At 39.3% G+C, this 16,309-nt stretch overlaps 1 protein-coding gene across 1 annotated transcript in view; it reads right to left on the minus strand.

The window, feature by feature from the left end:
- Window positions 1-9,818: 9,818 nt before the first annotated feature.
- Window positions 9,819-16,309, minus strand: part of LOC126267295 (uncharacterized) — a 552,396-nt gene continuing 545,905 nt past the window's right edge. The window contains exon 10 of the mRNA XM_049972371.1: window positions 9,819-10,790. Coding sequence (XP_049828328.1) covers window positions 10,636-10,790 — 155 coding nt within the window. The 3' untranslated portion in view covers window positions 9,819-10,635. The remainder of the gene's footprint in view (window positions 10,791-16,309) is intronic.

Here is a 16,309-nt window from a genome sequence, read left to right on the forward strand (position 1 = left end):
CGATCACAGTCTAAAGTTTAAAGGAATCACATTTCATTCGTAAGTGGAGCAATTCGAGCAATATTTTCTTTTGTGTCTATGAATTATTGTTGCACTGTTTACTTTTACTGTAATAGTTTTATTTCTTTCGTTTGACTTTAGATTTCCCTTACTTTACTCATTCTCTCTCTTGTTTCCTGTGTTTTTCACTGTCTTCAAAGTCGCAAACGCTCCGACGTCTAAGCCAAATTGTATGAACGGTCTCGTACCTGCACAAGGCACGGCTGCTTAAACACGTTGATGTTGGGGCAGCTTTTGACGCCTTAAATTCCTGTCGCCGACGTGACGATAACGTGATCTTTGGTAGACGAGTCGAGCACATTGTAATGTAATTTAATAAAGTTTTAAATTTGTTTTATCTGCTTTGATATCTTTTAATAAATTGACGTCAAAACAAAAGAGAAATAACTAATAATACTATGAACAGTGTAATATATTCTTAATTTAGCCCGACGCGGATCATCAATCAGCAAACTAGCTCAGTACTCAGGATGGTTACGGGATTATAAAGAATTGTCTCTCTCTTGAATCATCACAGATATTCCCCAGTGAACGTATATCCAAAGTGTATTTAAAACTCATGTACTTATACCACCCGATAATATTTCGTATGTCAATTCAATGAGAAGTAATGGACCCCGTAACTCAAGATCGTGGTTTCGTCTAAAATACCAATATAAGATAATAAGCCTAAATTTTGCAGATGAAATCTTATACCAGGACTAGAATCCTGTGACCAGGCCTTTCTGCCTAGGATATTATCTCGGAACCTTGACAAAATCTGAAAATGAAATACCTTAAATTATTCATAGCGGCTGCATAGCTCGTGGAATCTGAAAGAAAGTTTAGTGTCCTAACCGGCGGCACGTCTCGAGGATGTGCTGAAAGAAAATTATTTTCTAGTATGGTGCCTAACAATGGTCAATATTCCGTTAAGGCCACGTCTACTCAGGCCAAGCAAGGTTGAAGAATACACATTATTGAATACTGTACACAAATCTTAAGTTACGAATTACTATATTTTTTCTTTGTTTTAAACTTACATAGACAATTACAGCAAGATGAAATTCAGACAATCGTTCTTTTCTCTTCAAGACCAGTAACTGAAGAAGACGACCAATGACTAGAGAGTTCAGACACAGAATCTCTAACGTTCATGGAATACATTGCAACACAATGCATTTTATTACTCTTTGGTCCATTGCGCCAGCAGTTCATACAATAACTACCACCACATGGGACTTAAAAACTTGAAATTCATGACCACCCCAGGAAATCCAGTACAACATTCAGTCCTCGCGTAAAGACAGGTGTTTTCTTGTGTTAAAACTATTAATTAAGGCAATATTCTATCATAATTAAGTAAATTAGTTACTATTGTAAGCCATCTATTGAATGTTTTATTTTTATTTGCGTATTTCTCGGAAAAAGAAAACATTTCATAGACGAGAACTTTGGCGTAATTTTTGTTTAGATTATCGTACACTGTCAGTTACAACAGTGCAAAGTTATTTTATTTAGAAATTTTCGAACTAGTCTTTTGTTTATATTCACTGTGCGTACAGTAAAGTCCATTCAGCTGTGATTATGTTATTTAACAGATACTGAATTTAAGTGAGTGCTAACTTTGTCTTGTAAACAAAAATAAATAACATTTTACGTTTTATAAAGCACCTGAAGCGCTAAACTGTAGGCCCAATTTTTGTTGCTCATAAATGACGAACATTCGTGAAGCGTAAAGCGTGTTGAGTGATTTAATTCTGTTTTTAAGCGTGTAATCTGTCTTGCAATGCGTGATAAGTGTGGATGCTACCGTTGGATAGCCAAATAGAGAGTGCTATGTGGAGACTGTGGAATGGAATTTCACTGGCGTGATTGTAGTGGGAAACTGAATGGGGAACTCAATAAAGCTCTCCCATGGAACTGTAGCCTCTGAAAAAATGACAAGGGAATCATTGAACAGGAGGCAAACATTTGTGCCCTTAATTCTGAATTAGATCACGCAAAATTGGAACTAGATAGATTGAAGGGGGAGAAAAGGTCGTGGCAACTGTCTAAAGGTAACAAGCAGTGGGCGAAAGGGGAACAATTCATAAACTTCTTCTACGTTTGAACTATCAGTATCGACCGCGGTGGTCTAGCGATTCTAGGCGCTCAGTCCAGAACCGCGCGACTTCTACGGTCGCAGGTTCGAATCCTGCCTCGGGCATGGATGTGTGTGATGTCCTTAGGTTAGTTAGGTTTAAGTAGTTCTAAGTTCTAGGGGACTGATGACCACAGATTTTAAGTCCCATAGTGCTCAGAGCCATTAGAACTATTTATCAGTATCGAATAAATTTAGATTGTTACCTGAATTAGGAGGGGAAGAGCCTCATATAGATTTAGGTTACAGTAAGGTGCAGCAGGCTTCCAGCCAGAAAACTCAATTCACAATGGTTCAAATGGCTCTAAGCACTATGGGACTTAACATCTGAGGTCATCAGTCCCCTAGACTTAGAACTAATTAAACCTAACTAACCTAAGGACATGACACACATCCATGCCCCAGGCAGGATTCGAACCTGAAACCGTAGCAGCAGCGCGATTTCGGACTGAAGCGCCTAGAAACGCTCGGCCACAGCAGCCGGCCAGGAATCTCAGTGTAGATCAGTACCAAAAGCGAGTAGGAAGAAAAGAGTTTTGCTGCTAGGTCGTAGCTATGGGTGGAGTGTAGGCCAGATGGTGCAGGAAAAGTTAGGGGCAGAATACCAGGTCAGAAGTACTGTGAAGCCAAATACTAGCCTTAGCCAGCTGACAGATGACATAGGATAATTGTGCAAAGGTTTTGGCAAAGAGAATCAGGTCATTATAGTAAGTGGAGCAGGAAATAGCGTCGCTAAGAACTAATTACACTATGAAAGGTGATCTGGATAAAAAAGTTGTAGTAACTACACACACAAATGTAAGTTTCATGTAGATCCTGCAGCGCCATGACCAGCCCTGGGTTGATGCTGCTGTGAGCCGTGTTAACTCTGAGTTGAGCAGGTTACTGCTGACTGAAATGAATTTTCATATGAGTGCCCGCTGCCACAGTTGGGAGATGAAGTTATACTAGACATGGCGTGCACTTGAATGGGAGAGGGAAAGATAGGTTGGCTGAACTTCTTGCAGGAAATGTATAGGGGGGCACCATCACACAGTACAAGATCCATGTGGTTACTGATGTCAGAGGGACACCTTTTTTTTAGGTTAGAATCATGGTTCAAGCATCTTGTTTTGAAAGAGGTCACTGTAACAGAAGAGCGCCACGAGAATGTACATAAAAGCAAGGTTAGCTTGTTCCACCAAAATATTAAAGGATTGAGTAATAAGGTAGAAAAGCTTCTTGCCTGCTTGCAAAATTTAGAGGAAAAGATAGACATCCTGTGCCTGTCTAAACAGCACATAATCACAGGGTTAGATAAGTTACATATGAAAGATGACAGTCTAGCAGCTTACTCATGCAGAACTAATATGGGAAAAGGAGGAGATGTTTTATGTATTAAGACAGAACACAAGTTTAAAAGAATAGATACAAGTAGATTTAATAGTGACCAGCACATAGAAGTGTGTGCTTGTGAATTAATGCTGAAAAATAGTTCGCTTTCAATTGTAACAGTATATAGATCCACACTGGGAAATTTTGAATTACTTATGAGGAACTTGGATTCCTTACTGTGCTGTCTGTCAGACATCAGAAAGCAGTTAATAGTCTGTGGTGACATTAATGTAGATTTCCTAAAGGATTCTGATAGGAAAAATGATCTCGAAACTTTATTTGGACCCTACAATTTGCTCTCAGTAGTTAACTTTCCAACACAAGTGAATAAAGACAGTAGGTCCCTCATCGATGTTTCCTTAGATGAGGCACAAAGCAGGAAAATGACTGTTTATCCAGTAACAAATGCTCGTCTGATCATGATGCACAGTTAGTCAGGATAAATGACATAGTGCCTTACAGTGTGGATGCACCTCAGTAGAAGTCAGTTGAATCATTAACGACTACAGGGCACATGTTTTAAGAGTAGTTTACAAGAAATAACCTGGGATGAAATTTATAGAGAACCAAATGCCAATATAAAATTTAATCTGTTCCATGATAAATTCCTATCAGTATTTGAAAACAGCTTTCCAAATAATTAAATCAGAAGGGGCATTAAACAGTAATCTAAAAAGCCATGGATCACTAAAGGGATTAAAGTATCCTGTGAAAGGAAAAGGGAAATGTATCTTTTGGCAAGAATAAGTAGAGACTGTGCAGTAGCTGCACACTAAAAAAATGGAATTACTAAGAAAGGTTATTAAAAAGTCCAGAAACCTGCATATAATGTCGGAAATCAGTACATATGACATCAGTGTTAAGGCAATATGGAATATACTGAAGCAAGAGACAAGCCAACCAACCACAGAAGAGGATAACATTACTACTGAATTGAATGGAAGGGTTATAACAGACAAGTCACAGGCAGCAAATGTGTTTAATAATAATTTATTAAACATATTAGAAATCAAGGGGCCAACAGTTCAAAAGAAAGATCACAACAATATATTGAAGACATAACTCTTATAAAATTACGTCATATAAATGTACCACCAACTTCTACTTCTGAAATTAAGAGGGTCATACATTCTCTCAAGAATAAAAGCTCTACTGGTTTTGATGATATTTCCAATAGAGCATTAAAGATTTGTTCCCATACAACAAGTTATTTGTCCGAAATATGTGACTAAAATATATTGTTGTTAAACCCCTCTTTAAGAAAGGCGATAAGAGAGATGTCATTAACTACTGACCTATTTCACTGCTGACATTACTTTCCAAAATTTTTGAGAAGATGATGTATCCTAGAGTAGTACCTCACTTGGCAACAATAATATTCTCAACAAATCACAGTTTGGGTTTCAGAAGCGTTGCTCTTCTGAGAATGCCGTTTACATGTTCACACACCAGATATTACAAGCATTAAGTAACAAAATCGCACTGGTAGGTATTTTCTGTGACCTGTCCGAGGCATTTGATTGTGTAAATAATAGTATACTCCTAGATAAATTGAAGTTTTATGGGACTGATGGTATAGCCAACAAATGGATCATGTCATATCTAACCAAAAGAATGGAGAAAGCTGTACTTAGCAGTAATTCAACCAACAGAATCCAGGGACATAATTCTTATGGGAGAAATCACACGTGCAGATCCCCAAGGCTCAGTCTTAGGTACACTACTGTTTCTCACATATGTAAATGATCAACCATCTAATATACAACAACCAGAATTAGTTCTTTTTCACACCATTATTGATTGTAATCACTCCCAGTATACATACTGAAATGGAAGAAATGGCCAACAAAGTTCTCAAATGTATCATTGACTGGTCTTCTGTGAGTGGCCTCACTGTGAATTTCACAAAGACACATCATATTCAGTTCTGCAGCTCTAGGGGCACTGTACCAGTGATAAACATAACAAATGGTGATGAAATAATACACTGGGTGGAAACTTTGAAATTCTTACGTGTCCATATTCATGAGAATTCAAATAGGAGAAAACACATTTTTGGAACTCCTAAAACAACTTAGTTTAGACACATTTGCACTTAGAATCATAGCAAAATTTGGGGAGAGAGAAATCAATAAGTTGATATATTCTGCTTATTTTGATTGAGCGGTGTTATGTGGAATAATGTTCAGGGGTAGCTCAACTTTCAGGAAGAAGTACTTCATTGCCCAAAACACGCTGTAAGAATAATATATGGTGCTCACCTGCAATCACCTTGTAGACATCTGTTTAAGGAGTTGGGCTTTCTGATTACTAATTCACAGTATATTATTCTCTCATGAAATTTGTTGTAAATAATCCACTACAGTTCAAAAGGAACAATGAGGTACATAATTACAATACCAGAAGAAAAAAAATGACATTAATTACTCAACATTAAGAATATTAAGGATGTCTTTAGCACAAAAAGGTGTGCACCGCACTGCAACAAAAATTTCTTACCCATTAATTTAAAATGTCTAATAGACAGCAATGTAAAACTTGGAAATAAACTGAAGAAGTTTCTCCTTGACAACTCCTTCTCTTCTGTAGAAGAAATTCTATGTTTGTAATGGGTAAAAGATGGTGGTCAGGAATTGCTAACTCAATCTGTATATATTGTTTTCGTTTTGGGAAATAATAATGATAATAATAATAATAATAATAATAATAATAATAATAATAATAACAATATTAATAATAATAATATATGATGTTTAGAGAGCAAATAGATATACAAACTAATTTCCTGTATGAATGTAAAATGACTCGTTCCATATCATGACGATTTATCGTGCAAAATGATCCATGGAACATGTAAATAACTAACGAACTAACTAAGCCAATAATTATTAATCACTGTTCACATTTCCTCCCTCTTTAAAAAAGATTCTGGTTAGAACAGCTGGAGACAGAGGTCATGCTTGCATTGAGTTCTGTGTGTGTGTGATTGTATGAATTTGGGTATGTGCTGTACATCCTTTCTGAAGTAGGATTTGGCTAGAAATTTATGTGAACAGTCTTTTCGTTGCGCCTGTCTTGTGCTGAAGCAGTCTATCCACTTCACAGTGTAGTTATTGCCACATGAAGTTTGTTGTAAACATTTTACTGCACTTCAGCAGGAACAATGGTGTACATAATTACAACACCAGGAGGAAAAAATGACGTTCATTACGCCACATTAATGTTGTCCATAGCACAAGCAAGGGTCCAGAAAGCTGTAACCAAAAGTTTTGATCACTTACCCTTTGATATAAAAAGCTTGACACACAGAAAAGTAAAATTTGGAACTCTATGGTGACTCCTCCTATTCTGCAGAAGATTATTCATCACTGTAATGTGCAAATGGTGATGGATAAGAATTACTGACTAACATCTGCCTGTCTTTAATTTAAAAAATGTAAAAACTAATGAATGATCAGTGTGGAGGCATATTTTGAAAAAAGAAAAAAGTTGTTATTAGTATATAATAACTCATTCCACATCATTACGATTTATTGCATGGATGATACATGGAACATGATGTTAAGTAACTAACTGTTGGTATATCACAAATCGTGGTGGAGACTTATATACTTTGAAAACCTCAAAATGAAATGCGAAGGTAAGATGAAGCTGATGATCAAAGTAGACAGATGTTCCAGTTGTGCTATGTTTGGTTAGTCCTGAAAATTTGACATTGTTTCTGGCGAGAAATATTCCAGAAAAAGAAGCAGATAGGCTACTAATGGAAAAGTAGGCTTTTATCTTACACATATTAGGCTATTATTTTTTAAAAGTTACTCACATTCATTTTAAAGCAAAATATCCATTTTAAGGGATCTTAAGCGTTTGAGATCATTTCCTTAATCACTTTTATAGCATTCCATAATTCTGAAGATGCTTAAAAAACTAGATCTTTTTTTACCCTGAAAGCTGCTGTTATTAACCACACAGTGAATGACGCATCATGGGTAAAATTTCAATGTGATGAGATGGGTGGACTACAGTGAGACTAATGCACTGACAATCTAATAAAACAAGACTCTATTCTGCATGCATGCATCCCTATGCAGTTCTGTTCCTTTGACGTTTCAATAATCATAGCAGCACAGCTTGCTTCTTTTCTCATTGCACATGTTTATCGGCTAGCGAGGGTAAGATTCTTGCAAGCGCGAACACTAAAAATATTGTGCATTCGAATTGAAAGCTGAAAATGAAACGAAAAAAGGAGCAATACCGATAGGCCTACCAGTAATCAAACAAGTGTTGGTTCCAGTTTCATTTACTATCGATACAAATACAGTAAAAACGGAAATAAATCGATTAAAAAAGAATGTTTTTCACATCACTTCCTTCTGTTTCTGGGTATCTGAAATATAGCAGCAAAAAGCAAGTTACACTAACAAGGCAAAATGTGTCATATTACTAGGACAAATACCCATTCAAGAACAGAAAAACGTTCGAAATTGTTCCTGACTCTATGTTTTTCGTGTAAGCCCTATAATTTTTAACATTTAAAACAGTTGTGCACACACCAGAGAAATATTGAACAAGAAGCAACTATAAACAGTAGTCTACTCATGTTTTGGGCTACTTAAAATGGCGACAGGCCCCGCCCACTCTCGCTTCAAAACCATGTACAGCGAAATCTGTAGTGCCACTTCCCTTCTTGTTTAACCTCCATGGACGGCATCGCGCTTACTTTGTTTCTCAGACAGCGCGCAATATCATCTGCGACACCACGTTTCTGCAATAACATCTCTGCTTTGACCGCTCTTCAGGGATACTGGTCGCAAGTACAGTCCGCATCGTGTGATCGCGAAGTAGCCACGGCCCACAAAGCGGTATCGCAAGAGTGATGAAAATTCATCTTTATTGAGGAAACGAATGTGTTTTTTGATGTCTTTAATCCGAGTGAGAAAGATATTTTGGTTTATTTGATGAAGACTTCATAATAAGGTAATAATTTCCTTTGCTTTAAATGCGCGCTAGCTGCCGCCTGCACACTGTTATTAAGTATCAACACAGAACCCCCCTCTTATTAATTAGGTGACATTAGCGACAGTTCAGGCAAGATTACCCAATTAATGCAACCTTTTGTAACCTACAATGAACATACATATTTTATAATAATTCTTTGAATATGACACTGTTAAAAAAATTACTTCAAAGTATTGTCAGAGTTTTTCATTTCTTTGCAATTCATGGTTATAACGAAGAATACTTTTGTAAAGCGACTTTTCTAAATTTGCCAATACACCTTTTAAAGGATTCATCATTAACCTGATTTACAATGTCATCATCCATTTCCCAATCTATGTCATTCACTAGCTAAAGCTTAGAACTTGCAATTTAAAATGCAAGCACATTACGAGAACTCATTGTACACGGAGGTAGCTTTAGTTAGTCAGCCGCCCAATAAATGAGACGCGCATTTTTAGTAGCTTTCAGTAGCAGCAGTCCCCGTTCCGGAGGACAATTGCTCGAGCGTTATTCATTGCCACAGGTAAGTCAAAAGAGACAAAGAAAAAAATTACGTTTCAGATTTCAAGGAACTTCCTTTTACATGACCGGAAGTCAGTTAACGTTTTGTCAAATATCATGTCAGAAGTAAAGAAGTATGATACACGGTATTACGATTTCTGAAGGGAATCTGGGTAGAATCTGGTTTTCCTTATTATGCGACTCAGTTCATTTTCATGGAAATCAAGCAGTCAGATAAACTCCTGTTTCGATTCATTGTTAGCAACAGACGCACTTTCTCAAACAACCTTTAGTGCAATCCAAGCGAAGCAATTTTCAATGCAAAATCGATAAACAGAAACAGTCACTAAAACTAATATTTTCTTAAAAAAATCTTTCAATGTGTTTGTTTTATGCGTACACACCATTCGTCCAAAAAGTTGCGAGACTGATTTTATTCCTGGCGTATAGGCGATGCAGCGCATTAACTGCTTTGGTAGCTTAAACTAGCAATTGTAAAAAATAAATGTGCATTTGAGCAATCAATTGTGGGAAGGCAGTGTTATATAAAGGATCTTGCTCCACAGAACAGATATATGGCATTAACTGCCTCATAGCACTGTTGTACAAGGAAGCTAACATTATAGGGAGCTGTACCAAAAATAAAGACAACGAAATAGCAATTAAAAACTGTGTTAGTGCAGCAGAAATTTGGTTTTATTGATTACTTCTTACATCTATAGGTGTCAGAGGGCAGGTCAATAAAATGAAACGCAGTCACTAATAAAAAACGAGGTTTTACTTTATACAAATTACACGATTTATGTACAACAACGCAATGATTTAAAGATACATAAGATTTTAAAATACATAGTCCCAAATATCTACAAGACCCTCACCAGTTTGTGAAAGATGTAGTTTCTGGAAGGTTTCGTTGTTTCTTTTTCCGTTGTCTCTCGTGTACATGAAATATGTCAGAGTAATTGTTGTGAAACGTTTGTCTGCGTCGAGTCCAAAGGGGTTACACGCTCAGTCATCACTTCACTGAAGTTAATTACGCCGCGATGGGTTTCAGCTGGCTGTGCATGAGGGTCCTGCTTAAGCTGGGCCACAGCCCGCGTTGTCAGTCCATACCTGTCATGGAAACTTAGCTCTCTAAATTTCTTTCAATGTCGTTTCCGTATAAACACGTATATATATTTTTTTCTAAATTAAAAACAAATATTACACAAACAGATAAAACATGTGATACCACAGACTGTTACACATGTGCTAATAATACTGGTTCTTGTACGGTTTCTCTGAACGGGGCGAAAAGGATTTGGGAGGTTATTAAATTGTTCCGAGAAAAGTGAAACTGTACACAGCGGAATGTAGTAGACACGCTGAAGACGGTCAGTTTTTCTCCGGAAACTGACGCGCTATTTGTAGAGCACTGCTGATGTTTGGTTTTCTTTTTTTTGAAGCTGCATCGAAATTTGGAAGGAGGGTAAAAAGCGCTCGACATTGGTTTTATAAATAATGCAGCGGGTTTGTGGTGGAGCGGCCGCGGGGCCGTTGGTAGCCTCTTGCGCTGGCAGCTAGAGCGGGCACGCTCGCTATGCGGTGCTCCCGCTGGCTCCGCTTCCGCCGCCGCCGTTGGCTGCGTTGACTCCGGCGGCGCTCAGCGAAGGGATGCTGGCCCTCGGCTTGATCATCATCACCGCCCTCTTCAGCGTGTAGTCCCAGCCTCTCCAGCGGAACCACACGATGCCTGCAACACAAAACAGATCCTCAACACCAGCACGCTTGCGACCTGTCTGACATAGACCTTTAATTGGGCGTGACAGATAAACAGGGTGATTATAATTAAAGTTATACTTTCAAAACGCTGTAGAAATAACACCACTGATCAGAATGACGTCCAATTGCAACGACATATTATCGGAGAAGGGGGAAAACGTATGGCAGAAGAAAAAAAAAATAGTGTGAAAATTAATCACTAGATGGTGCTGTATGTGTCAGAATATGTAAATTAAAACACCTGTCATGCGCACGACCCATTGAAGTTGGTATAAACACGCTGGGTACACGAGTTTTCCTCCCTTCGCGTCTGAGACGTTCGTCATGATTGTCTCAATGCTGGATCGCGCTCTACTTGCAAAGCTGTATTACAAGAATGATGCCTATGCAGACGTCACTCTGCAGAGCTTCTGGACACTGAAGTGTTTGAAAAAGGGCGTTGGTCCGATGACTGTCGTGGGTCCGGATAAAATGATCCGGAAGTTCGAAAAGACATGTTCTTTTGGTGTGCAACCTGGCAGAGGGAGGAAACGAATTGATTCGACGTCAGTATCTCAGTGGAAGCAGTGGCCTCAGCAATGGAGGAAGAGGCGAGTGGTGGTGTGCAAAGGTGTAGCGCACGGAGAACTGCCCGGACATTGGACATGCCCGTGAGCACGGAGCGTAAACTTCTACGAAACATCCTTCTTTGCTATCCATTCAAAATTACGGATGTGCACGACTTGATTCCTGTTGAGCGGCCAGCAAGAGAGACCATTGCTTTAGAATGTCTTGCTCGCATCGAAGTGGACAATGGTCGGCTGTGGAAGGTTTTGTGGACATACGAAGCCCACTTCTGTCTGACAGAATATGTCAATACGCAGAATTGTCGAATGTGGACAACGGAAAATCACACGCAAATAAACCAGTACCACTTCGTCCTGAAAAGGTCATAGTGTGGTGGGCGTTTACGGCATCATTTATCATAGAGCCATATTTTTTCGAAGAGACAGGTGCTTCCGGTCCAGTTACCTGTACCGTCTTTCGTAAGCGCTATGAGTGTCTTGCGCAACTATTTCATTCCCGCTCTCCAACAGTGTGGATGTGTGGATGAGATCATTTTTATGCAAGATGGCGCACCTCCGCACATTGCAAATCCAGTTAAGCAGCTGTTGAATCGCCGTTTCGGAAATGCTAGAATTAACAGCCGCCATTTCGCTACAGCTGGCTGTCCCGATCACCTGATCTGTATCTGTGGGACTTCTGGCTATGGGGCTGTCTGAAGGATGCTGTGTTCAGTGTTCCGATTGCAAACTTAGCTGCACTGAAGGCATGCATTGTGCAACACATTCTGAATGTGACCCCGGAACACTTGGATCAGTTGTGGAACATGCTGTTTCTCGGTTTCAACTTGTTGAACAAAACAGTGGACAGCATACAGAACATGTTTTGCGCCACTCATACGGAAATTAGTAATCCGATTTAATTTTGATTCATGCTGTTTATGCCGTTTTTGGCATCAGGACAATTAAAAACCGGTGTGAGTGATGTTTTTTTATGCGGTTTTTGGCTTCACAACAACTAAAAACCGATTTTTCCAATCCGGTGTGATATGATCTTGTCGTGGTGGATGGGCTTGCGTAACTAAGAGTATCACACCTGTACACCCATCAACGCTGTGTAGTACAATTTGTTTAACGTTAGGCGTACACCTTAGGCATTGTTGTATGATTCATTTGTCATTTGTAGTCGATCACTATTAAATTATGATGCTTACGCCGTCAGCTATTGCTACATTTTGTAACTATTTATTTTTCTTCTGCCACATGTTTTCCCCCTTCTCCGATAATATTCCGTTGCAATTTCACGTCATTCTGACCAGTGGTGTTATTTCTACAGCGGTTTGAAAGATAACCTTTAATTATAATCATCCTTACAATGTCGGAGGACATTAATGCAGGGCATGTCCACACATCGCCTTTATGATGGCTTGAACTTTGCTGGCAACACTTTCAGTGAGGTTTCTGAATAACTGCAGAGATATGTTTGCCCACGCTTCCTCAACGCACGAAACAAGGAGTGGAGTTTGGAGCGAAGCCGATGTTCTAACTCCTCTCCAAGCTATTCTGTTGGGTTCAGGTCGGAACTCTGATCAAGCCAGTCAGATCCTGGAACGTTTTGTCCACGAACCACTGTTTCACAAATGCTGCTTTATGAAAGGGCCCACCGTCTGCTGATACAATCATACTCTCTGAAATATTTCTCTATGGAACGTACGGTACAGTGCTGTAAATGCGTTCATTTACACAGAGGTGACAAAAGTAATGGGATAGCACTATGCACATATACGGATGGCGGTAGTATCGCGTACACAAGGCGTAAGAGGGCAGAACATGTGTGGAGCTGTCATTTGTATTCAGATGATTCGTGTGAATTGGTTTCCGGCGTGATTATGGCAACATGACGGGAATTAACAGACTTAGAACACGGAATGGTAATTGGAGCTGGTCGCATGGGACATTCCGTTTCGGAAATCGTCAGGGAATTCAATAATCCGACATCCACCATGTCAAGAGTTACTGAGAACACAAAATTTCAGGCTTTACCTCTCAACAAGGACAACGCGATGGCCGACAGCCTTCACTTAACGACCGATAGCAGCGGCGTTTGCATAGAGTTGTCAGTGCTAACAGACAAGCAACACTCCTTGAAATAATCGCAGAAATCAATTTTGGACGTACGACGAATGTATCCGGTAGGAAAATACGTCGAATTTTTGGACAACATGGTTGTGGAGATGAAGCAGCAATTAGTATGATTAATCAATTATTCAAAAACAGTCTTAATCGCAGTTATTATTATTATACCGCCAACCAGTTTCAACCGGACGTAGGGGTCATATTCTGGGCGTTTACACGGTGAAATTACAGGTTTCCGTCAGAAATACTCCATTATACAACAGCTAAAATTACGTAAATTTAAAATATGTTACCCATTGGTCGACTGCTGGTGGTGTCACTCCTGTCTACATAACGGCAGGAAACTATGCGAGACTGATCCTTCGTATGGGCTTAAATAGCGTGCTAAGATCAAGTGAATAGACGGCAACACCCCCAGCGGCGATCAACGGGATTAAATACAGTTTATTATATGTAATTACTAGTCACCTTGGTTCAAAATAAATTTAAGTGACAGTAAATAACAGAAAACGGAACCATTCAGTTTAAAAAAAGTTACAGTTATAGTGTTAATTATAAAATAATAACAAATGTTCCGTAGTCCACTCGTAAAATTGGTAAAAGTGTATTACATTATGTGCCATAATATAAAGTAAAACAATTTGTGACACACATATTAGCCGTTTTAGTAAATTCACGCAAATGTTTTCTAAGTAAATGTACGAATAGATATATTATAATACAAGACGACACTAGTTTTTGTGTGTCACAAATTATTTTTCTTTATATTATGGCACATAATGTAATATACTTTTACGAATTTGGCAAGTTGACAACGGAACATTTGTTATTATTTCATAATTAACATTCTAATTGTAACTTTTTTTAAACTGAATGGTTCCGTTTTCTGTTATTTACTGTCATTTAAATTTATTTTAAACTAAGGTTACTAGTAATTAGATATAATAAACTGTATTAAATGCCGTTGATCGCCACTGGGGGTGTTGCCGTCTATTCACGTGATCTTAGCACGCTATTTAAGCCCATACGAAGGATTAGTCTCGCATAGTTTCCTGCCGTTATGCAGACAGGAGTGACACCACCAGCAGTCGACCAATGGGTAACATATTTTAAATTTACGTAATTTTAGCTGTTGTATAATAGAGCCTTTCTAACGGATATCTATAATTTCACTGAGTAAACGCCTAGAAGATGACCCCGACGTCCGGTTGAAACCGGTTGGCGGTATAATAACAAATACGATTATGACTGTTTTTGAGTAATTGATCATTACGGCGAAATCTGACGTTAATTGGCTATGGCAGCAGACGACCGACGCGAATGTCTTTGGTAACAGCACGACATTACCTGCAGCGCTTTTCCTTGACTCGTGACCATATAGGTGAGATTCTAGACGACTGGACAACAGTGGCCTGGTGAGACAAGTTCCGATTTCAGTTGGTGAGAGCTGATGGTAAGGTGCAAGAGTGGCAAAGGCCGTACGAAGCCAAAGACCCAAGTTGGCAGCAAGGTACTCTGCAAGCTGGTGGTGGCCCCATAATGTGTGGGCTGTGTTTACATGGAATTGACAGGCACCTGGTCTAACTGAACCGATTATTGACTGGATACTTGGAGACCATTTACCGCCATTCGTCGACTTCATATTTCCAAACAACGGTGGAATTTTTATGGATGACAATGTGCCATGTCATCGGGCCACAATTGTTTGCGATTGATTTGAAGGACATTCTCGATAATACGAGCGATGATTTGACCATCCAGATTGCCCGACATCAATCCCATTGAATTTTTAGAGCACATAATAGAGAGGTCAGTTCGTGAACAAAATCCTGCATGGGCAACACTGTCACATTTACGGACGGCTATAGGCAGCATGACTCAAGACTTCTGCAAGTGACTTCTAACGGCTTGTTGAGTCCATGTTGTGTCAAGTTGGTGCACTAAACTGGGCAAAAGGAGGTACGGCAAGATATTAGGACGTATCCCATGACTTTTGTCACCTCACATAAAATACCCACTGTATATCCTCTGTACTTAAATGGAGGCACTACACATGGTGGCAGAGTGTCGTTCCCCATACATTCGCGATCTCAAATGTCTCCATCGGATTGCCGCAGCGTATAGCATGACTTATCAGTCCAAACCACTCTCTCCCAGTCATCCACTGTGTAGTGGATTCGCTCTTTACACAACCTCAAACGTAGCTTATCACTGACTACAGGCATATTTGGCTTATGAGGTACACACAGTCATTGTACTGCTTGGAGTGCTGGTAGCACTACGGAATTCAAGAGTGACTTCTTCGGCTGATTTCATGCGAATATTTACAACCATCCTCTGCAATGTTCGACGGTCCGTCTCCGTCAATACATGAGGCCTGTGTAGTGTTGATATAGCTGTGGCTTTTCCTTTGGTTTTCCTCTTCACAGTCACATCACCAACACTCGACCTGGGCACCTTTACAAGGGTTGAACTGTGCTTGATGGATTTATTACTTAGGTGCCTTGCAATGACTAATCCATGTTCGGAGTCACTAAGCTTACTTGACCGATCCATTCTTACGTCGATGTTTCTCTATGAACAATAGAATAGCCCCCCCCCCCCTTTCTAATATACCGGAGAGACCACCACTCGTGACATTTAATGATCAGTTAGACATTCCGTAGGGGTGTTCAGATACTTTTGATCAGATACTGTTAGAGATATACGGAAGCGTACTGAGATATATGGGCATTCATTTTTTCCTCGCTCAGTTCACGAATGGAGTAGAACAGGGAATCACCAATACAGTTGAGAGTTACTCACCGACGAG

The sequence above is a fragment of the Schistocerca gregaria genome, chromosome 4 (assembly GCF_023897955.1).
Source record: "Schistocerca gregaria isolate iqSchGreg1 chromosome 4, iqSchGreg1.2, whole genome shotgun sequence".
Lineage (NCBI taxonomy): Eukaryota > Metazoa > Arthropoda > Insecta > Orthoptera > Acrididae > Schistocerca > Schistocerca gregaria.